We start from the raw sequence: 27115 nt of genomic DNA on the forward strand, positions 1-27115 counted from the left end.
ACAGTCGGTTTTGCACTACAATTCCCGCCTTTTTCCCGTTCACTTGCCATTCTGGATTTTACCACACAAGAAAAGGGCTAGTTTTCGATTCTCAACTGCTAGAAATTTTTCGATTCTCAACTGCTAGAAACTTTCGAAACTTTTATTAAATCTAAACTAACTCTAAACTAGTTTTATAGAAAATTTTAATTCTTACCTATGCAATAAAAAGTTCTAAGCAAACGAAAGTGTTGAATTCTTTTCGAGTATAGTCTTTTTGGGCGATCGTGAATTCATCACTCCCCAAAGCTAAAAATTCGAAACGCCAATGTAAAGTAAAATGCATCCACGTTAAAATGTAAAAGTATTTGCGCATTATTATTAATCTGTTTTTAACAAAAAAAATACCATTTTCTATCAAATTTAAGACCCGATGTATTTCTGTATAAATACAGTGGAAAATATTGAAAATTGTTGCTCATATTTGAGCTAGTAAAACAAAAATTCCCGGCTTTTACCCAGTCACTTGTCATCCTGGATTTTACCACACGGAAAACGGGCGAATTGTCGATTCTCAACTACAACTTTTTTCGAAACAGTTCTTTCTTTAAAGCCATCTCGATAACCATTTAAGAAAAGATTGTGACAGTAATGTTTGCACATGCAAATATTACACTCTAAACTAGTTTCATATAAAATTTAATTTTTACCCATACAATAAAAAGTTCTAAGCAAAAGAAAATGTTGTATTTTTTTCGAATATAGTCTTTTTAGGTGATTATGAACTTATCCCCGATAAGAGAAATTGCCATCCTGGATTTTACCACGCAAGAAACGGGCGAATTTCCGACTCGCAACTGCTAAAAAAACATAAGTTTTTTTCGAAACTATTCTTCCTTGAAAACCGTCTCGATAATTCCTTGTGAACCGATTGTGACAAAATTTTGCTCATGTAAACATTGCACTCAAAACTAGTTTTATAGACAATTTATGTTTTACCCATGCAATAAAAAGTTCAAAGCAAAAGAACGTGTTGCATTCTTTTCGAGTATAGTCTTTTTGGGCGATCGTCCTCAAAGAGAGAAATTTGAATCGCAAAAATAAAGTAAAATTTATCCACGTTAAAAAATAGAAATATTCGCGTATTATTATTTTATTTTAGACACACAAAAATCCATTTTCGATAGAATTTTAGACCCGATGTGTATCTGTATAAATACCGTAGAAAATGTTGAAAATTGTTACTTATATTTGAGCTAGTAATATTTTCCCGGTTTTGCACAAAAATTCGCGGGCTTTTTCCCGATCACGTTTCAGTGGCTTATGCTTATGGCAGTTGAAAACAAATTACTGTCTCAGTTGCAACATCGAAGCGGTTTTATGGATGTAGATATTGACAGATTTTCTCAAAATAAGTTTATTAAAAAATCCCATCCGAAAGCATATTGTTATTCCATTGTATTGAAAAACACAAGCGAATATCTATTCCTCAATCTTTAGTTTTCACTTACAACGAACTGTTACAGCTAATGTCATACCACATAATCAGGTGCACAGCCCGTAAATTTTGTCACGAGACGTCACTGATAAATACAGTATCGATTTAGTTTATAATGATTTACTGAAATAACGGGAAAAATTCAAAACATTCTCAAGAAAGGAATCGATTCGCAAATGAGAAGTTCAAATAGAGAACTAGCAGCTTGTGTCCCTGTCATCCAAATCCGTGCGCAATCGACGGGCCATTCGGCGGCACAACGACGACGGGAACCGCCATGTGACTCGGATTTTATTTTATTTTATTGCGCTGCCGCTATTCCCGTCCCGGTTTGCGTTCGGCCAAAATCAACAGAGACTGTTTGTTTTTCTTACGGCGGTCTGCCTGCCCTGCCTGCCTTGGGAGTGTGAGATCACACGATCTGACGCAAAAAGCGAGTGGGAACCGTTTTGCTGCATGTTGTCAGCTGGTTGGTTGATAATGCCGATGTTAATTTTGAGAATGATTTCAATTAAATCAAACGAAACTGTTTTCTTGCACTCAGTTACTAATCGGTTTCGATTTTCGATTCTAGCACCGACGAATAACTGTTGCTTCGTAGAATAGTGTCATAAATTCTAACTTGTTGACCCACACAATCAGTACACTTCTCACCCGAACCCGATCTGTTTTTTGGGCGACCTTATCCATCCACCATTATCCAATAACAAGAAAACGTTTTACAGAGTTCAGATAAGATAAGCAAGGAGCGTTTTTTTTTGCTGTTCTTTGGTTCGCCAGACATGCGTTCGTGATAACACCGCATGCCGCACAGATGCTGTACTTTGACTTCGGCAGCGGCATGCGGCGTTTCCCGACGAGGCTCGAAGTTCTTCTAACGATGCATGAGACAGCAGCGGCAAAAAATTACGTAACTCTTGTCGGGATACTTGGCATTCCAACCTCTCACTGACTGCCGACAAAAATGTGCGAATTTAATTTTCTAAATGTTTCAACAGCACACGCGGACAATTCTTCGAGTCGGTATCATGGAAAAATTATTGTCGAGATAGCGTTTGAGGTCGTCGTTTCGGAAACATTCGTACCGTGGCCTCGGTCGGGAAGAACATGTAAAACGAAAGTAGCATCTTATTGTAGAACACTTAATTATGACTGTAACAGGAATCTATACTTGATAACAATTTAACTGCTTCTGTTATTTGAGTGGCTCGTGTTTAATCTTATACTCCTATGAAATGTGGTAGCTACTCTGCTGTATTATTTTGAAAACGGTGTTATCAAATAAAGGGTGATTTTTTGTTGATATCACTTTGGCAACACTGTTTTTTGACAGATCACGCGAGAATCGTGTCTTTTGTCATTGTCAAACTTGTTCAGTTTGGTCTATAATTTAAACATGAATCGTCTTTTGGTCTATAATTTAATCATGAATGAACGCTGGTAAAAATTTGCGCTCGAAAAAATATGTTCAGCGACGAAGCTCATTGTAGGTTGAATTGCCGCATCTGGAGTAAGCAGCCAGAAGCATTGCAAGAACTGCAAATGCATCCCAAAAAATCGCTGTTTGGTGTAGATTATGGGCCGGTGGCATCATCCGGGCCGTACTTCTTCAAATTGGACATGCCTTGGTTTCAATAAGACGGTGCCACATCCCACACGGCACGCGAAACAATGACCAACCGCCTTCGGTGAATAGTTTATCTCACGTTTTGGGCCCGTCATTTGGCCGCCTAGCTCGTGTGATCGCCTTTGGACTACTTTTTTGTGGGGCCATGTTAAGGCTCGTATCTATAAGGATAAAACCAACGATTGGCGCACTGGAAGCCAATATTGAAGCATTTATTCGTGAAAAACCGGTCCAACATATCGGAGAGAGTGTGTCAAACCTTGCGCATGGGTCATCTTAAGCAGAGCCGCGGCCCACATGTGCATGAAATCATCTACAAACATTAAATTATCTTGAAAATCACCCTTTTAATTCATTTTTTGCCTTAGAAAATCTTCCTTTATAATTCTGTATAAATATAATAAGCAAATATCTGTATGTAAAGACTATCCCAGGAAGTATGAACGCAACCAAAAACCGCTGCCATTTCGCAATTGTTCTGAATCTGTCAATTTTTATGGCTGCGCCCTGTTGTCTAACCACTTGTGCAGTTGTTTATTCGTTTTCATTAGTTTGTATCGAAATGCGTGGACTTTCAGCAGAACAACGTCGAAAAGTTGTGTACAAATGGTGCACAGAACGCGGACTGTCACTAAGAAAGATAGCAAAAATGGAAGGAGTAAGTGAAAAAGCCGTGCGAAATGCAATCAGGAAGTTCGGTGAGGATAACACCTTTGAGGATAAACCGAAAACGGGTCGAAAAAAGGTCCTGCTAACCCTCAGTTGGATAAACGTATACTGAAGGCGTTCGAGCAAAAGAAGGAGGTTTCAGTTCGGGATGTGGCCAATAAAGTGGGCACTTCGAAGTCAAATGTTCTTCGTGCTAAAGAACGTTTGAATCTTCGAACCTATAAGAAGCAGAAACAACTAAAACGTAGTCCGAAATAAGAAGCATCGATCAGGCCGAGGGTTCGAAAGCTGTACAATACGATTCTTGCTGGAAATTTGAACTGCATAATCATGGACGACGAAACCTACGTGAAGCTCGATTACAAATCCTTGCCGGGACCACAATATTATACGGTACGAGAAGGGCAAGTGTTAAACCAGTCCGAGACATCGATTGAAGTCGAAAAATTTGGTAAGAAAGCTATGGTCTGGCAAGCAATTTGTAGCTGCGGTAAGATTTCGAAACCCTTCATCACCACTGCTTCAATGAGCAACGAAATATACATCAAGGAATGTTTACAAAAACGACTTCTACCCATGAACCCCTAATGAATGGTTTCCGGAACCGACTTCCGGTTTCAGAGTAACGATGTAAAATGGGCTAGGAAATGAATTTCTCTAAGACCACTAAACCAATTTCCGCAAAACTTATATTCAAACGAAAGGTTTCATTGGTTCAAAGCCTGCTATTGAATTTTATCCGGATCCGACTTCTGGATCCGGAGTAACGAAGTAGTAAAAGTGCATTAAAAAAATGACGAGTGGGTAATGTCACAGACATAACTGGCGGACATGAATACGATTAAAACTGGTGTGCTTCGTTTGTATCAGTTGCTTGTGCGAATTTTGTAAATTTTTACTACTTCACTCCCAGAATTTCGCGGTGCATCTACACTAAAGTACGACTTATTGACGACAAACACATATTCTACCATACAAATAAATAACATGAGATGAGAGTAAAATTTATCCTTGAGTACTTTTTGCTTATTTGACTATACCAGAACCTAAATTCTGGTCCAGGATTTAGGACCTGAAACTAAATTCGGAACCTGGGACAGGCTCTGTAGTCAGTGACACAATTCAGACTGAAAATCCAGATCAAGAACTCGGTTCTAGAATGTTGTAACTGAACTCATTTCAGAAATCAGCTCTAGAACTGAATTCTGAACCTGAATGAATGAACTGAATTCCGTTCCAAAAATTTATTCCTGAATCCAAGCTCCGAGCATTCTGAATTCTGAACCTCAATTATGGAAATGACTTCTGAAACCGACATTAGGAATTAAATTCTGAAACTGGATTCAGGAATTAAATTATGAACCAGAATTTAGGAATTAAATTTTGGTTCAGAAGATTTTCGATTTTTATTCTATACTTGTTGCTTGTTCTTTACATTAAATTCTTACTTCGCGAGATCCAAATGCCGTTCGATAGTTGACCCCTCCGGACAGTTAGTTGGATTCGTCTTTTCCGGTACAACATGGACTCCATTCGCTTTATACCGTTTCAAAACATCTTTGGCGTAGTGACAAGATGCCGAATCCGCATAGAATAGCGAGGGAACGTCATAACTGCGTAGGAATGATAACCATCGATTCTTGAGTCATCCTGGTCGGAACGTTTCCTTTTTCGCCGTTCCTTTCCGGTAGTGATGAAGCTTTGTTTACTCGATCACAGCTGCATATTGCCTGCCAAATCAAATATTCTTGGGGGAACTTGGTCTTTTTCGTATCCTGAAATGCTCCTTACAAATTTAGAGCCAAATCGTACAACACTCTCTTAGCATTAAACGACACTTTCTAAACACGTAAACTTTTTCACAAAAAGCCACTTTTCATACTTCGTTTTCCCAAAATTGATCTAAATTGTCTTTTGAAAAGGGCCAAACTATTTTAACCCATTTTTTTAAATCGTTATAGCGGAAAAGCCACAAATCCTATCTACAAAAAAAGTATCCTCACAAAATCAGTTAAATTTTCGAGTTAAAAAAATCAACAAAAAATCCCCATTGTGTTCTACACTGAAAAAATTTAGTTTAAAAATTGAAAATCAATTTACAAAAATAAACATATTTGATTTTGATAAAATTTTATCCCAAGACATGTGATTATGTACCCTACCAACCTATCATACATTACAAGATAGGCACTTTAAAGGAAAAAAAAGTTTTTCTAAAAAAACTATTTCTTGTCCAAATTGAATTTTTTATCTAGTATTTTTTTTAAACTGAAAGTCATTATCATCCAAGATTCCAAAGAAACTCAATTTGTGAGAAAATTACATCGAATACCCTGTTTGCCAGTTGTCCGATATTAGAAATTATCAGTGTTATTTTTTTTAGTTGTTCTTTCCCTTAAAAATGTTCATCTTGCAACATATGGAAGGTCATTAGGGAAATAAGTACCTACCTTGGGACAAAATTTCATTGAATTCGGAAATGGTGTTTTTTTGTAAATCGATTTCAAAATCTTTGAAAATCGTTTTTTTTTTCAGTGTGTAATTCGAATAGATAAATTTCGTGCCAAATCGTGTTCGGATTTGGCAGCACACTCTCAGAAATTTCTCGGCATATAGACTTTCTCACAAAAAAAAACACTTTTCTTACTTTGTTTTCCCAAAATTGATGTAGACTGTCTTTTGAAAAGAGCTAGACTTTTTTTTTACCATTTTTTTGTTGCGAAAAATAAATGCCAAAAATGACAAACCCTACAACAAATTGTTGTGTTAATGATATTTTCAAAATAAAATTTTCGAATGAAAATACGGGAAAAATTACTTATCAAATGCTAACCCCAACTCATTTTGTCTGGATTTAGCATCTCACCGCTCGAAATGTGTTGAAGCGGTGTTACCAAAATTTTCTTCAATTTCAACTCGTCTCAAAAGTTGCTCAAAATTTTACTCTTGAGCCCTCGCTTCGATGAATTTGAATATCATATATATATCATAAATTGACTCCGTTGGCACATTTCGAGCGTCGTGGAGTGATGCTAAACCAGGCCAAAAAAAAACAGATCTTTCTAAAGGGTGATTTTTTGCTGATATCTTTTTGGCAACACTGTTATTGACATATCACGCGTGAATCGTATCTTGTGTCATTGTAAAACTTGTTCAATTTGGTCTATAATTTAATCATGAATCGTCGTTTGTTCTATAATTTTATCATTAAAAAAATCTGCGCTCTTAAAAATGTGTTCAGCGACGAAGCTCATTTCTGGTTGAATGCATACGTCAGAGAGCAAAATTGCTGCATCTGTAGTGAGCCAGAAGCATTGCAAGAGCTACCAATGCATCCCAAAAAAGTCACTGTTTGGTTACTTCTTCAAAGGCGACGATGGGCGGAACGTTATTGTGAATGGCGAGCGCCTATGTGATTATCGACGATTTATTGGCCCAAAATGGAAGAATTGAATATGCCTGCCATGTGGTTTTAACAAGCCGGTGCCACATCCCACACGGCACGCGAAACAATGACGAAATTAAGAGCCGCCTTTGGAGAACAGTTTATCTCACGTTTTGGGTCCGTCAATTGGCCACCTAGATCGTGTGATTTAACACCTTTGGACTATTTCTTGTGGGATCATGTTAAAGCTTATGTCTAAGAAGGATAAACCAGCAACGAATGACGCACTGGAAATCAACATTGAAGCATTTATTCGTGAAATACCGGCCGATATATTGGAGAGGGTGTGTCAAAATTGAACCTAGCGCATGGGCCATCTAAAGCGGAGCCACAATGAAGCGATGAGCACATGCGAATCCGCAGTTTGTGTTTGCAATATGCGCACGTCACGTGCGTGTGTGTTTGTCTAGTGCTGGTTCACACCATTGGTGTGGAGTTTGTGAAGACGTCCTTGAGCCGGGTAGCTTAAGTACCTAGCGAGAGACGTTCCCACAACTCCGATGATGCGCACACGATATGAGGTCACGTTGGTGATGATGATGATGATGACGAGCCAAAGCCCTCGAAGTATGCATAATGGATGCGCAATGCAGCCTCCGTACGCCGGCCGTGCCACGGTGACCTGGTTTGTGCAGTAACCCTGGGCTTATATCAATGGATGCTGTTGATTCGAGTGCGCGCACGCCAACTCATTCCGAACTCACAATGTGACGAATTGTTTTCAGTAACAACGTCATAACCGGTTAGCTATGGGTTTGGTTTGCGCTAGAATTACAAAAATTTTTATTTCAATTTCCTTACCGGTACATAATAGCAACTCAAATTAAGCCGCTAGAGCACCATACTAGTTCTGATTGCATCGCTTAACACACCTTAAGTTTGACTCTAGCTGGGCAGGGGATCCCTGTCAAGTGCATCGAAGCGCAAATGTCATTACTCACGTCTACAGACTTTGACTAATGGTCAAACTTGACGTCTGCCCGAGGGTTCAAGTTGAACTAGAACCTGAAGAGTCGAAGCGGAATCGTCAGTGTTATGATCGAATACTATTCGGACCGAAATTCTAAACTCCGGTAATAACTGATTCACAATCTCTCGCCTCGGTTCCAACCACAATTTTTCTTGGAACAATGACTCACCAGACGGACCCCACCGAACAACAACCTGTGTACTGCTGATTACATCATATCGAAGATATTTCCAGCAGCTGTACAATTCAAAAATAGCCAACGGCTGCGGAATGTCATAGGTGCAATCAGCAAACGTGCAGATTGATGATCGAACAGCGTTTGGTTGTAAAATTTATTACTCACACGACCAACTTTGATGGTGATACCTCGACCGAATAGTCAGTCCCGACTCGTAGTCATAAATTTGAAACGATAACTAGTGCTTGAGCGGAATAAAAATTCTGAATCTATCGGATTTTGACAATTGACCTTCTAAACATAATATAAGAAAGCTCATTCCAGATGTTTTAAGTCACGTTAATATTCAATCGATTCAGACGAAAAAACTCAATCCAACATAAAACCTAAACTCCCATGATCATCTCACATTGCAACAAAACTCTCACCAAACGAGATGATACGTCACACCTATCCGCACACGTACTTCCGCTACATACACTCACGTGACGTGACACGGACGGTGACGATCGGTCAAACGAAAGCCTACGATGATCGATGAATCTGCAACAAGTGCTGTTATTAATCGTCCACAGCGTCTCCTCGATCGGTCTGATTGAGTGCAAGCAAGATTCATCGCGTGATCATCACACCAATACCATCAACGAACTTGTTGCATCATTCTCTCAGCTTGAGCTTTCGGAAGCCTTCGACGTACAATACCACGAAGAACAATGAGCAAATGCTGTTTTTTTTTCCTCTTTTATTTTGAGCAAATAAATGGCGAATTGTAGGAAGTATTTACAGTTCCCACCCGCGCGCTCGCACACACACACACACCAACGCAATCAATCACATTCCGACGGACCAGCCGACCGTCCGTCCGTCCGTCAGCCAGCGTAGCAAAATTCACAGGTGCAGGTGTGAGTGTGCTTTGGACTATGTTTTTTTTTTCTCTTTATTTTCGTGGCGAGAAATTGGGAAAGAAAGCGAAATGATGGAGCGAAGCAGCGAATAATAGAGTAGATGTGAGCCAACTTTGCGTTTCGACTGGAAAAGACTATGGATGTGAGGCTCCGGTGCTAGGAGGGATGCTCAAATTGATACATTTTTGATTAGTATCGAGTTTTTTTACGTGCTGACGTACAGACGCATTGCTAGTGCTACTAAGCTAACGAGTACAGCTTGAACGGAAATCGGATTTGCCTCTGGCTCTTTGCGTTCAATGTTTGATTTCTGTTCTGATAATTCCATTGTGTTATATTTGCCTGAAGAATTGGGAATCTAATATGAGAAACGAGATTTTGTTTCGGGTGCCGACTTCTGCAACTGATGTGGGAAAATACTCTAGAGTTTACAATTCCACAATCAAAGTTAAGGCACTTAGAGAAAGCCTCGGGTTATTGATTTTTTTAAATGTTATTCTTGGAAACGTGCTGCAGCATTGTTTTTGACGTGAATACGTCTTACTTTATTATGATGGGACGTCTTTATAAAACTTACCCTCTAGGATAAGTTTCGCTTCAAACAAGCTGAATTCCATCAGCATTCAGCTGCTAGTCGTTTGCATTGGGGCAACACACACCGAAAAGTGAACAAGGACGGAGAAAATTCTACGAATCAGCGCTAAGAAGGGTTATAAATCAGTTTTTGCAATGACTGAGCGGAAATATATATTGGAGAAGCCAAGTGAAAGAAAAACTAACAGAAAAGATGAATTTTTGGAAAAAGATACGATCAGAGACAGGACTCGAACCTGCGTTCTTATGCATTCCGTGCATACGCGCTACTATTTCGCCACTCTGATCTTGTTTTAGTCACTCTAATGGCGTTTTTCATTGAGAAACACTGGTGGCGTGGATTGCTCTGATTTTGCACTTTCGAGCAGAAATGGCAATGAAACACCGTCAAAATAAATCTTTTCTGTTAGTTTTTCTTTCACTTGGCTTCTCCAATTTATATTTCGGCTCAGTCATTGCAAAAACTGAACTTAGTCATGGCGGCTTTACGTCAAACTAAAATTAATAAATCGTGAGGGTTATAAATGTTTGCAAAAGAGCTATACGAATTATTCATTTGTTGGAATATGCAAATCGGAAGTGGAAAAAAATTAGTTTGTAGAATCGTTTGCAGTGCGATCTTCGGACCAAACGAGTGCAAATAAACCAACATTCAGCTGCTTTGCTTTCGAGTAAACGCGTTTTGGTGACTTCTGGATTACAAGTGGTGTCAGTTATTTTATTGTTCATTGAATTAGAGTAAATTATTCGTATTCACGTCAATCCGGTTATGTCTGACATTACCCACCCGCCTTTTTACGTTACTATACATCTACACATATTTTTCTGGTTAATCATTGGATCGGATCAGTTCATAATTCATAATCGCTCTTTAGTTATACCGGATCTCAATTTACGGTTCTGGAAGCATCGGAAATAGAGGCAAATACTTTTAAATGGAACTTATTTCGATTTCTCAGAGATTTTCAGGCCAGTTTTCACAAAATTTTAATTCGAATGGAAAGTTTTACAGTACTATAGGCATGTTCTAAATTTGGTCCGGATTCGACTTCCTGTTCCGGAGTTATAAGGCGATGAATGTTAGAAATTTCCAATAGGTCATTCGATGCAAAGATTGTGAAAATTCTTCGGAATACTTTGATAGACTTTCGTTTAGCCGAGCACCCAACAATTTCTAAATGTTGAACACAAAACGGAGTTGAACATGTTTTTAATCGGGACACTTTCGTAGCAGTGGTGGTATATCTTGAACCACTTTCAAGAGAAGAATTCGAATCGCATGCACATACACACTAAACCGGTTACAGTGAATGTAAACATCCAAACTGTGTTTCAACCCTAGACATTTGTTCAGTCGATGTGCGAAAAAAATGGGTTTTCATCGCGCTGTCATAGTTTTCAATTCTTTTTTTTAGAACATAGAGCGATATTAAATTTTTATTGATTGCTGATGAATGTAAAAAATTTACGAAATCCCGGGGGTACCCGACCGACGGAGGAAGAACTGTAAATTATAAGATAGTTTAAAAAAGAGTGTCACTCCAATGTCTTAATTGCACGAAAAAATTTTCGGTCGATCTGAAGAATTGGTGCGAAATTTCCTCGAAATATAGTATTAAACATCCTACCAAAGGCCGTACTAAAAATTATTTGAAATTGAAAGGCAAAGTTAGACACGAAAGCCGGAAAATTGCTCGGATAGTACGTAAAAAGTACGTGGAGTGGAAGACAGAATGGAATAATGTCGTGTTTTCTGATGAGCAAAAATTTAATTTGTACGGACAGGACTGTTACTGGCATGCTACTGGCATGATTAAAAGGTTGGGTGGGTAATGTCAGAGACATAACTAGAAGACGTGAATACGAATAATATTGACATGCTTCTTTCAAATTTTCGAACACACACTTAGAAAAAATCCTGTGATTTTACATCTTATTAGATGCACATAAATGGAGCGTCGCAGTTCACGCAAATTTACGTGGAAGAACATTTAGTATTGTGTCTTAAACTCCATAACATGAAATTCATTTAAATAAAAAAAAAATACTGATAGCAACCGCCGCGACTTGAACTGAGAATCGTTGGATCGCAAGTACGTCTGTTAATCGACTGAGCCACAGAAGCATGCATTTGCTTGACTGGAAAAAGGTGCATTTAAATTCATACAGTCGTACCTGCTAGCAAAACCGCAAGTTACAGTCGAAACCAGTAAAATTCAAGCTCATATAACAAAATGTAGGAAAATATGACTGGAAATGATTACGCGGCTTTTTTTGCATTTTTTTTAATTGAGACCCGGCACCGTATAGTGAGGGTAAGGCATTTTTGTTGCCCAAATCTTCTAGGTTTATAAAACGAAACATCCTATAATCTACAGTAAAAGCAATACAAATAAAGTTTGGGTACTTACCCGTTAGTCGGGCGCAAGGAAAATATACCTAATGCAACTTCCCCGAATCCTGCAGTTCGTTCTCAACTAATATCTATTGAAAATCGACTGTGGCGAAGATGCTTAATTTGTTTTGGTCGGTGGTATCACCTTTTTTTGCAGATACTATATCACAAAAAATGTTTTGTGCAGATATTATTGCACAAAAACATTGTTCCTACGTAATAATTTGTTATTAGTTCTGCTAAATTTCTTTTGCAAAAAAATTGGAGAAGAATATTTTCTTTTTCTTTTGCGAACGTCGAAAAATTTTCTTCCTTAACTTGACGGTAATTCCAAATTAGGGAAATAGGTTAAATGTCTGCAGTTTTCTTTTCAGAATGTCATAAGTTCAAAATGTTTTGTTGTCCACAGATTTAGTATATTTCGAATCAATAGCGCTATTTTGTTGTTTCAATCCCTCTCTTCAAAACGTTATATTTGTTTTCTTGGTTTAGAGCTTGAAACATGCTTTTATTTTTTGTTAAACATATCGAATTTTGTGCCAAAGAACCGATTTCCTCTTTTGAAAGCTTACTCCTGAGGATCAACTTCGGCTGTTACGTCTGATTTGGGAGATATATAGTGGTTTTCAGCTTGACATAGAATGCGACGGAATCGTCGCAGGATTGCGAAATAATGAGCGTCAGAACCACTGATGCCAGGTTTGCGGATTGATATGTAAATTTGAAATTTCGTTTGTTAGCAGACTTTGCAATTAAGCCGACTTTTTTGCAGATTTTCGAAATTTTTATAAACAATCATCCATTTTAATGACTTTTGCTATTACTGTAGGGTTTTCGTTTGGTTTTTTCGTCATACTTCTAAACATTGAGGTCGCATAGGACCATTTCTAATACGCAGACGCCTAAAATTTCACCTGGCATCGCTGCCAGAAAATTGGACAGTTTTTTTAACCCCTTCGCTGTCTGTTGTATTGAAATTAACTAGCATTAGAGCCAAAAGAAAAATTAATCGGCTGTTGGATTGAGGCCAATTGCATTTTCAACTGGTAAAATTCCTTAGCGACAATTGTTATTTCATCGAAAGCATCAACAAATGTATATCTGTCAAAGACGACCAACCTTTTAGAGTAGACAAATAGCACAATCGATTAAAGCACGAGGTTTTGAAAACCAAGGCGTCGATTAATACAAAATATAAATGAAAAGGGTACATACTAAGCACAAAATAATAATTACGTACGATTCAGACGATCCGTCTTCTTTTGTCACAGTCAATCTCCGTCACTGGCACCGTCAACATTAATTACATGCATTCTTATGGAGCCATTCACACGTAACGTCACCGTCACGGAACGTCTTGACGGACGGAGCGTGTGAACGTTCCGGTAAAGAAAGTATTAAACTAATTTTGACGGAAGCTGACGTTTCGGGGACGGTGACGGAAGGAGGCGGATCGTCTGAATCGTACATTATGTCAAATAAATAGCACACACTTAAAAAATCCGTGAAAGTTAAAGCCATAATTATACGCATTATCAATATGAATTAATTATGACTGCAGTTTTCTTAATAATTAGTTGTTGTAACGGTCAATTTAAAAAATATTTTTTTCTGGCTTGTGGTCTCGAAGGGGTTGAATCGATGCGAATGACAGTTTCGCTATCTTTGCGGCATTTTGTCGCTATCTTATCGCATCGCAATCTTTTCTAGCCGACAGTGAAAATCACTATAATGGTATAAGTGACGTAACCGACAAAACGCGATGTTTTCACCGCTTAATTTTCTCGAAGATGGCCAATTCACAAGCTTAGGCTTATTTGAAAGCCAACCTTGGGTTGCAAATCAAGTTCGAAGATTAATTTTGGCTGTAAATCATATTTGGAGATGTCAGTTTCGATTTCAAAAATATATTGGGATTAGTTACATAGCCGACAAAACGCTATTTTTTGTCCATACATTTTTTAGAAAATGATCAATGATCAAATTCAAATGTATTATTGTTGGTACTTTTGATTTCGGGAATATTGTCAAATATGGAACGTTTAATCATGCATCTGTGAATTAATTAGAACGACATTTTATCTATGAAAAATATTTGTTATAATGAGACTGTTTGGATATTTATAGTCCGTTAGAAGTGTTATTCTGCTTTCGCCGTCAAAATAAACTTCAATTTTACCTTAACCCTACCAGCACAACCCTAGTGTCAACAACGTGGTAGTAACTGCCAGAGCCCAGCCCGAATAACACCCACACATGGATATCGATTGGAGCCGAATTGGAGAGTGTGGAAATCGCCGATCGCCGATCGCCGCTCCCAAGAGCACAATCGCGGAACACAAAATTGCAACAGAAAACCGTTGGAGAGACCAACTTTTGGAACAAACGACGAACCGAACAAAACCACAAACAACCAAGATCATAAAATTGGTTGGTGATAGTAGTTTGTGTGTTAAAAGATAATCTATGGCGCTGTAGTAGATTTAAATTGAACACCAGCCGGCTCCGTTGTTCGGCAGTCTTCGGGTCAGATGAGCCCACCTGCGGAGCCGAAGAGCGAAAGAGAAGATGATGATCCCACTCTCACCAGTTTGGTATGAATTTGTCCGGTTCTTTTGTTCTGTGATGTCATCGCCTGTAACATCATCATCATCATCATCATCGTCGTCGTAATGATAGTGCGGGCTAAGTAAGGCCGGTGTGTGGGGCTTTAGTGAAGATCAGCAGCCCGCCGCCAGTCCAGTACACTTTGAGCGGTTGCGACGATCGTTTTGAATTTTGTGTCTGTTCGTGCGAATTCTTTTTCCAGTGTGTTTTATCCATCCATCAGAGCAAGTGGTACCTACATACTGTACTGTACTGTACGGCAGATATAGAGTGTGGTCATCCCGGTAGTTGATCACCGGTTGGTGTGAGGTGAGCTGAGCTGAAGCTGAAGCGGGACGGTTTGCGCGTCGTCGTCGTCGACGATCCTTTGTTAAGATCAGTAAAAAATTCTTTGCAGCCGTTCTCGCATTCTCTTCTTAGCCCATGCTTGTGTGGCTTTGTGCAATCCTTGCATCTGGAAAAAAAAGAAGAGAAACCCGGAGCGAAGCCTCTGCGCTTGTGTGTTTGCCTGCGAAACTGTTTTTCGAACCAGAATTTCAAATACAGTTTCGGGAGGGCAAACGGTTCAACAGCCACAACAGCCGTAGCGCAGCAACGGTCAAAATTTCGAACGCGGCGGCGAAAGTGAATGGATTGTTCGATTGCGGTTCGCGGGAAGTGATCTGTATCGCTATTGATCGGGTGATTAATTGGCTTCTGTTTCGGTTTCGGTTGTTTTTTTCCGTGATAATAATAGTGATTTAATTTTTTTTGGGTAGCGGTAAGAGGTGGAAACGTTTTAGAAGTGAGTTTTGGTGCGAGCAAAGTGTTGGTGGTGCGTAGCAGTACGAAAATCACTAGTCAACAAGGAAACTGAAAGTGTTCTTAGAAGTGCTTGAACCCGGAATCGTTGCCGAGAAAAAACAAAGAAGGAAAAAAACCGGCGCTAAGATGGTAGCTAGTGGCAAAATGGTTAGTAATATTGCCTTTACTTCAATGTTATAATTACTGATTTACTGAGAAAAATGTTCTTTAAAAAAATTTAATCATTACCAGTAAAACGCCATACCTTGAAGAAATTTTTGATGAAACATCTCGAAAATTAAGAGTCGATTTCAAATTCAGCTTTTGAATTACCAGTGTATAAATCGATCTATAAAGTGCTCAGATGCTTTTTTCTACAAATAATGCGAAACTATGAGTGCATCCGATCAGCTTGTTCAAACCGCACCATTAATAAAACGACCATCTCAGATATCAGAATATCAGATGCCAATGTTTTAATATAATTATAAAAATGAAACGTAGTTTTAGAACTTCTAGCGAGAAAAAAACTTTGCCGAAGAAACTATACAAAGTTTTGGATTTATGAAGTGTTTTCGATTGAAACGAATTTTAAGAATTCTTTTTTTGAAATTGATTTTAAGAATTTTTTGTATATAGCTGTTTTCGTGTTAACCAGTATTCGATTTGGATTGGAAGAAAAGTGCACCTGAAGCGCATCTAATGCTTGTAAATGTTTAAGGTGATAATGCTTCAACTGATAAATCGTGTACGGAATGGTTCCGACGTTTAAAGAATGGAGATTTCAGCGAGGAACACAGGCCTCAATCTGGACAACCAAAAAAAATCGAAGACAAACAGTTGCAAGCATTACTCGATGAAGATCCGAGTCAAACGCAAGAAGAGCTTGCAGAATCATTGGAAGCTACTCAACAAGCAGTTTCTGTACGATTAAAATCCATGGGAATGATTTGAAAGCAAAGCAGTTGGGTGCCTTATGAACTGAAACCAAGAGACATTGAAAGGCGATTTTTCACTTGCGAGTAGCTGATTCAAATTGTTGAAAGAGAGTTTTTACATCGAATTGTTACTGGGGATGAAAAATAGAACCCCAAAAAGAAAAAAAAAACTACGCTATGTGCGGTCAACTGTTGTCATCAACCTCAACAGCAAAACCAAAGTCGAATATTCATAGTTCGAGAGTCATGTTGTTCATCTGTTGGGACCAAAAGGGTGTTGTGTACTATGAGCTGCTACAACCAGCCTGCAATTGATGCGTTTGAGCAGTGCATTAAGAGAATAACGCCCGGAATACAAGCAAAGACATGAAAAAGTTATTCTCCTGCATGACAACACTCGGTCTCGTGTTGCAGAAGCCGTGAAACAATATTTGGAAACGCTCAAGCGGGACATTTTGCCGCACCCGCCGTATTCTCCTGACATTGCTCCTTCCGATTACTGGTTGTTCCGACGGATGCAGCACTATCTGTCAGGTCTACATCTTTCGCAGAAATCGTAAATTTTGCTTCAAACTTGGATCACCTCAAAAGACGAGACATTATCTCGTGATGCAATTCAAAAATTGGCTGAGAGGTGGAAAAATGTAGTAACTAGCGATGAACGGTTCTTAGATTAATTTTTGAATGCTTTTTATTTTGAAATAAATGCATTTTTGATCTAAAAAAAACGGATCGCATTCATTTGTAATAAAAAAAATTACATACATTAAATTTATCTACTTATACACGAAACGACCGAAATTAGCTCTGCGTCTAATTCGTATAACTGTTTTTGAATTAGTTGATTTTACCAACAAAATTTGCAAAATTACTATTAAATTAGTTGAAATTCAGAATTTACTTTGCTGATAAAAACTCTTGTTTTAGAGAATGTGTTTAGTTGACGAATATCCTGGACACAAACCGGCATACTGATAACAAATCAAGGTTGATGAGCCTACAACGATTTTCGTAGCTTGGAAGGTTGGCTGCATCTCTCCATGGCAGACGTCGCAAAGTAAAACGGACGAATTTTCGCTGAACAGCTTCTATTCGCAGCTTATCGGTTTGATAATATGGCGCCCAAACAACGACAGCGTACTCAAGGGTAGGGCGAATTAAAGTGTAATAAAGCAATTTCAGGCCATATACGTTGTTGAAGTTTTTTGAAATGCGGAACATATGTTCTAGCATCTTAGAAGCTTTATACTCCACAACATAAGTTCTAGCATCTTAGAAGCTAGTACACTCAATATGGTCTTTGAAATTGAGCTTTGAATCTAATAACACTCCTAAATCCTAGATTGATGAAACCCGTTCCAAGACCGCTGGCGAAATAGAGTAGTCATACGTGATCGTGTTTCGTTTGCGAGAGAAAGAGATGACGGAACATTTTGAGGCGTTCAGTACCATCCTGTTAACGTTGCACCAGTTATAGAATACATCTAACTGAGTTTGTAAGAAAGCGGGATCTTCAGAATCCTTGATGAGATGGAACAATTTGAAATCATCGGTAAATGATAGCTTCATGCATTGCAACGAAAAATTCAAGTCGTTGAGGTATAACGAGAATATGAACGGTCCCAGTTGGCTTGCTTGTGGAATTCCGGAACTCGCAATGAATGGTGAAGTTACGTTGTCTCCTATTTCCACAGTCATTTGTACGTACATTTTAGTCTGCGATCCTGATTGCTATGGGTAGGTGAAGTTCAGTATATGAAAGACTGTTGAACCGAGTGTCATGTACCATTCGAATCAGTTCGTCGAAAACGGCAAATGTCTCTGTATGTGCTTGTAACATTTGGTTGCACACATTTTTCTCGGATATGGTTTGGTCGATTTCATCGAACTGAGATTTAAATGAAAGGCCTTGTGGTCCCATACAAAGCACCTAGTTTTATCCGGAGCCGACTCCCGGTTCCGGATTTACTGGGTAATGAGTGCAAATAATTTTTTTCGTGATTTTCACGAACTTGACTCGAAAAGAAAGGGCTTAGAAGAATCCTGAGGTTCATGCTCATCCGACTTTCGGTTCCGAAGTTACAGGGGTTGAGTAGAAACAATGAATTTGTGGATGAAACATTCTAATTGGCAGATCTAGAGCTTTAATGGAAACGCATGGTTGATTGTTAATACTTTTTCAGAAAATATCACACATTGTGGTCGTGCATAGTACATATTCGTCCAAAACAAACGGTACTCACCTCGATTTATCAGGAATTGTAAAACCGATTTCCACAAGCTTAAGCTCAAACGAAAGGTTTTTAGTGTCAAAAAATTCAAATTGTTATTTAATGTTCCGGTGTAAAGATTTTAAAAAATATGAATCTGTGTTGGGAAACGTTACAAGCTGCAGGTTTGGTTAGTTGATGATAAAATAAATCGGCTTTGATCATACTTAAACACTCTGAAAAAATGAAACACTTCCATTTTTCAATGAAAAATAAACCAATATTCACAAACCTAAATGAAAGATTCGACGTTCTCGAAGGTTTCTATGAAATTTTATTCGAATTTAACCTTCGGTTTCGGAATTATAGGGTGAAGAGTGTTGAAAATTTCAAACTATAGTTTAAGGGCTGAGGCCAGTAGGTCGCGTAAAACCACGTGGCTCGCTCTGCGTATTACATTTCTCTCCATGCTCTCTCGCAAATGTGCAAAATGACTCTCGATGTGGCCGGGTGGCCAAGAAAGTTCTGTTATTTTCGGTTACAAGTTTGACTACATCACACAAAATCCAAGAAAGCTACCGCTTGTTTGGCAGCCTTTTTTGAGTCGATTTTATTTCTCTGTCATGTTTCGTTACGTTACCAAGGTACAAGAGCAGAAAAAAATGGTGCCGCCATAGAAATGGACTTACCTTTACAAAAATAACATTCAGTTAATTTTTATCGCGACAACATATATATTTTTATGCACTAATCGCATCTAAACTAAATTATCTAGACATTGTCAGGATAGATTTTTGATCCATGCTTTTGAGGCGAGATATTCAATGAACAAGTTGAAAGACGGCGTTTTCAGCTATGCAATTCTTCCTTCAGAAAAAAGACTTTCCCGACCGCTAATGTCAATGAATCATTCTGAAATTTTTACAGAATCATCTAAACTAATTTTCTAGGAAATTTTCAGCTGGGTTTTTGGATATTCATCACCGTTTCTGAGAAAATCAGAATACACTGGCCTCAGCCCTTAAGGTGACGACACAAAAAACGTGGAAGCTGTGTTGAACCGTGCTAAAGACTGCTTCAATTAGAAGGGTGATTTTTTAAAAGAGGCATAAGATTAAATTTTCAAAATACAGCAAAAAAAAAGTACAGATGTGTAATGTCAGAGTCATAACTGGATGTCGTGAATACGAATAAAACTGAATCTCGCTTCATAGATCCGAATTTCAATTAGTTGATCGATTATGTGAGTTCTGCAAGCTTTTCCCTTTTTCATGACTAAAATTTGAAACGATACACCTTAACTATAGTACAGATTAGTTACACATACACACACATTTAAATATTACGAAATAACCAGTATAGTTCTTTATGATAAAATAATGGTGGTACTGGAAAGAAAGTGAAAGGCGTTCGTGATGGAGAGTGACGAGTTGAGTTCTAATTCGGATGGATACTGCTGACTTCCTTCATCTATTATCATCTGACCTGTTATCCGTGGGTGCGATACTGATATGTGTTCTTCCGCTTACGATAACAAGCTTTGTATTTCGCTTGGAGATTCCTCGATCTCATCATAATCAACACGATGACAACGACAACCAGATTCGAAATAAATGGCTTTTGAGTCGGTGCTATGCACTTTATATAGCAAATCAGCAGAAAGTTTACTACAAACTACAACTGGTTGAAAAATGGGCCAAAGAAATAGTCCAAAGGCGTTAAATCCCACGATCTAGGCGGCCAAATGACGGGCATAAAACGTGAGATAAACTGTTCACCGAAAGCGGCTCTCGTTTTGGTCATTGTTTCGCGTGCCGTGTGGGATGTGGCATCGTCTTGTTGAAACCACATGTCATGTCCGATTCTTCCATTTTGTGCCTAAAAAAACATCAATCACGTTTGCGCTCGTTTTTCACAGTAACGTTCCGTCCATCGTCGCCTCTGAAGAAGTGCGGCGCGATGATGCTACCGGCACATAATTGACACCAAACAGTGACTTTTTTAGGACGCATTGGCAGCTCTTGCAATGCTTCACTCCAGAGGCGGAAATTTTGCTTGTTGACGTATGCATTCAACCAGCAATGAGCTTCGTCACTGAACACAACTTTTCGATAAAAAAGTGGATTTTCCTCCAACTTTGCCAGTGAATGAATTATAGGCCAAACTGAACAAGTTTGACAACGACACAAGACACGATTCACGCGTGATCTGTCAGAAACAGTGTTACCAAAAAGATACCAGCAAAATAAATCAGTCTATAATTGTCTCTCATTGCCTATAATCAAATCTTTTTCGTGCCTTCATGTAATGGAATTTCCGGTCTGTGACAATTCTAAATCAATTACCGGTGTTTCTTTTTTCGAACGTGTCACGTACGACAGCAACACGAACGAAAAAAAAAACAAATGATCGTGCCTGATTCAAGACTGTGTCGGTACTTGCCTAGCCGGTGGCCGTGTTCGCTCACGTCGAAGCAATTTCACACGGCAAATGAGTTCATCAACAATGGCGCTAAACAATGCGACCTTTCTCCGCCGCGCTCGTCTCCTTACAAATCCTTTCGCGTTGACAAGTGAGGTTGGAAGAAATTTTTCAACCCTCAACCAGTAAAGCCGGCTCACGCGAGATGCTTCTGATGCCGGAGAATGACGTGTTCACTAACTAACGAATACCTGGCAGTGTGGCCTAGAAACGTGCTTCCACTGATTAAACCGGTTCCAAGGTTTGTGTGTTTGTGTGAGAGCTCCCTATGAGCAGTGGGCAAATTATTTAGTAGCGTTAAATAAGGGAAAACATTCCCGACAACGAACGGCCCACGTGTGGTGTCCTTCGCGGAAGCTTTGAATCAACAGGTCGAACCCGGAGATGATCGGTTTTTTGTTTCTCCAATCGATAATCAACTAACAACGGATAGTCGTCGCTGCAGCGTAGCTAATCGATTTTGAATCTAGTCGCTAAACTGCAATATCGACTGCTCATCTACGGGCTGATTGCTCAATCATGCAGCGTTTGTTTGTCGCCCCCTGGTGATTAACACTTGCTTGATGATGACGTGACTCACACTTTTTTTCCAAGGCCACCGCGTGCGAAACCAGGAATCGGTTAAATGGCTTGTTTGCTTGACACTTGGATCTTCAAAAAAAACTATATCACAAGGGCTTCCTTCTTTTTTTTTTGTTCACACAGACCAAGATTTCACAAACGCTTCAAACTCACGTCCGCCATGATAAGTGCGCTGGTTTTGCTTGGTTAATTGCTTTGCCACGTTCACAGTATGATCATCCCCAGTATGATGTGAGTCCTTGGACCAGAATAAAATTTACATTAACCTGCTTTTATCTGCAATTCCGCCGCCTGACTCTGACGCTGCTGTTGATGGTGTTTTGATGTTTATTCGTGCGAGAGTTGCGGCCGAGCTGAGCTCAACGTTTGTCGTCGTCGTCGGCCATGTTAGGTAACTGAGCTGAGCTGGATAAATCACCTTCACGGGAGCGGCAGAGGTGGTGGAGGCGACGATGTATTGTAAGCCAGTCACGTGCGACAGTTGATTCCCACCCCACTCCGGTTCAGGTTCCGCAAACGCGGAACGGACGGAGACCGCCCATTTGTACCATTTTCGGTCAATCCAATTAGTATCCTGGCCACCAGCAATTGCAACTACTTTTCACCTGTCACCGTCCGAGACCGAACCAACCCAAACCGGCCCACCCCCCCTCTTTGTGTAAGGTCAATAGCTCTCGTCAACTTACGAATTCCGACCAGGGCCTTGCAAGGAACTGTGCATCGTCTACACCGTCTACAAACCGTTTGAAGCAATCAATTCAATCGTTTTAATGTGGTATTTTTGCCTCCTCCCGGGTTTTTTTCCTCTATCTCCTGCCATTGCATGCCATTATGATGTGCCATACTAATGACTGCGTGTCTGTCCATGAAGGTGGTAATGGCATCACTTCTGGCATGTTTTTCTGCGGGATCGCCGTAATTCACGTTGTTCGTCGGTTTGGTGTTTTGTTTTTTCTGCTGTTGTTAATCGATTCAAGTGGGGGAGGAGACGTTCGTAGGTTGGTTTTGTACTTAATTGTTGTGCGTATGCAGTTGCGATTTCGCCATTCTCAGCTCGATATGACTGCAAAACATGACAAGCAATCGATGGTGTGTTAGCCATCATTTAACTGTCGTTGCCGCGCCTGTTCGGTTTGCATCCTTCTTGTACCGTACCTATCAGTATAAGCCGGCGAACAGATCCTTGCTGTATTAAGTATAATTGTTCAAAAACACTCGATCCATGGTCGTCAGTCACTCAGAGAATCACCCACACACGATACATCTGACAACCAAATAAGTTTCAATGGGCTATCGATTGGCATCCCAGTGACATGTCCAACGTTTCCAGTTACTGTAACCGTTCGGCTTTTGCGCTGTCCGAAATGGCGTGCGAGTGTTACGTATGCGACTACATAAAACGATTCCATCTCACATGATTTTGGATACATCCTTGTAAATCGCTGGTTACCTACGAGAATCAGCTAATTACATGTCAGTGTTGTGAACTACGGTGAATCTTGTACTGAAACTGCGAAAAAGACAACTTCAACCAACTTCAAGGAAATTCGTTCAGAAACGATAATTGGTGAACCCAGTACACCTGTTTCAAACATACTTTCATCATCGAACCAATTGGCAAATGCCATCAATGTACAACAAGGCACGAACTGTGAAGCTAGCAATGATTCCGGAAACTACCCACGACAGTACGTTTGACAACAACGACAAAACCGACGATTAACCAATGGATGATAAAACGAGACGAGCGAATGAAGTGCCTCTCAATCCTCGTTGGATGGAAATGGAAGCTCCTTTCTCCCAAGAAAAAGGAAGACAACGCGATTCAATATCAAAAAAATAATTTTTATCAACGAAAATATGGCTCATTCTGCCACGTAGAGCTTGTACGCGAGCAGACCTGAATGAAACAAATTTTTATTTTGAATTTCGGATCAGTAATTTATCACAAAAATATGAATTATAAATTAAGTGGGGGGGTTTAGGGTCTGAATGATGAAAAAAATCATCATTTTTGCTCATTTTTTTTCCAGAAGTACAGTTCAAAAAAATAAATTCCAATGTTTTGCATGATAAAAAGCATCATTCGAACAACATTTTGTGAAATAAGAAATAAGTCGGTGAAGAGGAAATTTTGAGGTCGCTTCTTAAAAATCATGATTTGCGGTGTCTATTGTAATTCAGCGCAGACTAATCAGAAGTGAACAAATGAGCGCAGCATTGTTAGAGTAGAAGTTTTTCTAGACCCCAACGTTTCTGTTTGATTTTTTTTTAATTTTTTTAATTTTTGGTGGTTGTTCAAAGTGAAAACTACGATTTTTCACGAAAAAATCCGCCATTTTTTAGCTGTTAAACCTCCCCAAAGCAACAAACAACGAAAAGGAAAACGTTGGGATCTGGATTTTTATATGTAGAAAGTGTGTGCGAAATTTAAAAAAAAATTGGTGTAGTAGTTTTTGGATGACGATGGACACGGACTTTCAAAACCTGCTTTCGAGAAAAACGTGTTTAAAGTTTTTTTTTTCTATAAAATCAATGGAAACAATTTATTACTCCAGGGAGCCCGTAGGATCTGAAATTTTCAAAAAATCATATTTTTTCTTTTATAATTTATTTTAATGAAACATTTCAAGAATGTCTTGTCAAGTTTTGAAGTCAATCGAAGTAGAAATCTTGGGCCTGTCCGCCGAGCTCTTGCTTCTTCGCAAAATGAGATAGCCATAGATAAAGGTCCATAACTTCCATAGTTTCGTTCCAATAGGCTTGAAAATTTCACAGAATATTCTTGAAATTTTCTACTATAAGAAAATATAAAGAAAATAATAAATGTTTTTTCAAAAAGTGTTAGATCCTACCCGCCCCTTAAAACAGTTTTAAGCCAACTTCAAAGGAATTTCCAAAACTGCACCTTCGATATAAATGTTTATTTGAAGTCCGAAGCCCCCCTTCCAAATATGCTTCAAAACAAATTGAAGCTTAGTGAATAATTTGTGGCTAATTAGTTGCGGTTATTTTTTAATTTGTTGCTCAATTTCTCTTATAATTTTTTAGTACTTCACTAAGTTTATATGAAGTTAGCGAAGCCCCCCTCCCAAATATTCTTCGAAACAAATCGAAGCACAGTGAATAATTTATTCCTAATTTGTTGCTAATTAGTTACGGTAATTTTAAATTTGTTGCTCAATTTTTTTGAGTACTTCGCTAAGTTTATATGAAGTTAGCGAAGCCCCCCGTCCAAATATGCTTCAAAACAAATTGAAGCCTAGTGAATAATTTGTTGCTAATTAGTTACGGTAATATTGTTCATTTCTTTTTTAATTTTTTTAGTACTTCACTTAGTTCATACGAAGTTAGCGAAGTACTCGCTAAGTTCATGCTCATGATATAAATGATAGTTTGAAATAAATGAGAGGTCAAGTATAACCAAAAACAGCTCGTATGGCTGTAAACCTAAATGATCCATAAATTGAAATAGCTTCGAGCACAACTTAGAAGATATGTTACGATTTACTATGCCGGTTTGAAATTTTGAATACTTATTACCTAGTAATGTTAGAACCGGAAGTCGGATTTATATATTTTTAGCGGACTATCGGACCTATTAATTTTAGTTTTATTCTATGAAAATTTCATATGAGTCTTTTGGCCCTAGACGACAATTTTGTTCTGTAAACTAGAGACATTTATTAACCAATTTAGAAATTTTCATCAATTGTTACTTATGAAAAAAAAATGTTATTTCGGAGTCAGATGTATGAGGCCATAAGAGCTTTCATTTGAATCTAAGTTTGTGAAAATCGGTTCAGTCATCACCGAGAAAATTGGGTGACGAGATTTGTCACAAACACGCAGACATTTGCTCAGTTCATCGAGCTGAGTCGAATTGTTTATGACATTCGGCCCTCCGGGTCTTTATTGAAAAGTCGATTTTCACAGTGATTGCATAACTTTTCTATATATTGATTTATATGAGAAAACCAAAAAAACTCGTGACATTGAAATTTTCTCTCTAAGCACCCTATCTCCGGAACCGGAAGTTGAATCTAAATAAAAATCGGTATATTCTTATGGTATTTGAAGACCCCTCAGCTTAGTCATCTCGTAAAATGATTCTGACATTATTCACATTTTTTTCACTTTATAATTCAGCAACCGGAAGTTGAATCCAAATGAAATTTTGAAACTTTGTATGAGATCGCAAGTCCTTTCATTTAAATCTAAGTTGGTGCAAATCGGTTCAGCCGTCTGCGAGAAAATTGACTCTACACCCGCGTGAATTCTTGCTAGAAAAAAAAATAATGGTAGTCAGGCGACGTTTACAAGAAGCCAAGTTGAATTTTGAAACCAGAATTTTGGATCCAGATTTCAGTTCCAAATCTAGGTCCAGAACTCAGTTCCATAATACAGATTCAGAATCAAGTTTTAAAATTGTGTTCTGGATTCTGAAAGTGAATTCAGATCCTTCATTCAGGAACTGAATTTTAGTTGCAGAATTTCAGAACTGGATTCTGAAATGGGACTGAATTCTTGTCTGAACCTGAATTTTGGATCCAGAACCTACGATCAGTATTTGGTTTTAAACATTTAGAATGCATTGAATTCCGAAACAGATTTTTAAACCAAAGAATTCCAGAGCCTAAATTCTGGACCGAAACATTGGAACTGGATTCTGGATCTTAATCATGGACTTGTATTCTAAAACTAAATTCTAAATTTAGATCCTGTAACTGGATTCGGGAACGGGAGTCGCATTCTGGACTTGGATACTGGAACTAAATTATGGTCGGAAACTGAATTTTAGTTGTAGAATTCAGTTTCTGAATTTAGATCCAGAATTCACGAACCTGAAAGGTTAAAATATCAGATCGACCGGCAACAGTTGACATTAACCGAATCCAGGATTGCCGAGGATCTCAGCTATTCATCGTTTTGCCGTGACGATTACCAAGCACTTGACGATGCAAATCTCGGCCATTTTGCCGAGATTCTGCAATAAAATTTATGTTAAAGTTAAAGGTTCAGACACTGAATTTAGATCCAGTTCTAGAATTGTGGACATGGGATCAGAAAATAAATTCTGGATTTTAATTCTGGGACTGAATTATGCATCTGAATGCTGAAACAGAACTATACTCAGGAACTCGAAACATCTACTTGGCGTAATTCATATTGAGAAACACGCAAACTCGGCGAAGAAAATGGGTTCGAGGGGAGCGTGTCTGGTTGGGAAACAATATCGATATCGTTCAAAGCA

The 27115-nt window shown here is 38.7% G+C and overlaps 1 protein-coding gene across 8 annotated transcripts in view; it reads left to right on the forward strand.

Annotated features, from left to right (window-relative positions):
* Positions 1 to 27115, forward strand: part of LOC131425947 (moesin/ezrin/radixin homolog 1) — a 99900-nt gene that overhangs the window by 38611 nt on the left and 34174 nt on the right. For 5 of the 8 annotated variants that reach the window (XM_058588277.1, XM_058588278.1, XM_058588279.1 and 2 more), the window contains exon 1: positions 15626 to 15818. The exons of 1 other annotated variant lie outside the window; for it this stretch is intronic. In XM_058588277.1, the coding sequence (XP_058444260.1) occupies positions 15798 to 15818 (21 nt within the window). In that variant the 5' untranslated portion in view covers positions 15626 to 15797. Of the gene's footprint in view, positions 1 to 15471; positions 15819 to 27115 lie in introns of those variants that run through there. 2 more of the 8 variants (XM_058588275.1, XM_058588274.1) reach the window with 2 other exon arrangements.

Source organism: Malaya genurostris, chromosome 1 (assembly GCF_030247185.1).
Source record: "Malaya genurostris strain Urasoe2022 chromosome 1, Malgen_1.1, whole genome shotgun sequence".
Classification (NCBI taxonomy): Eukaryota; Metazoa; Arthropoda; class Insecta; order Diptera; family Culicidae; genus Malaya; species Malaya genurostris.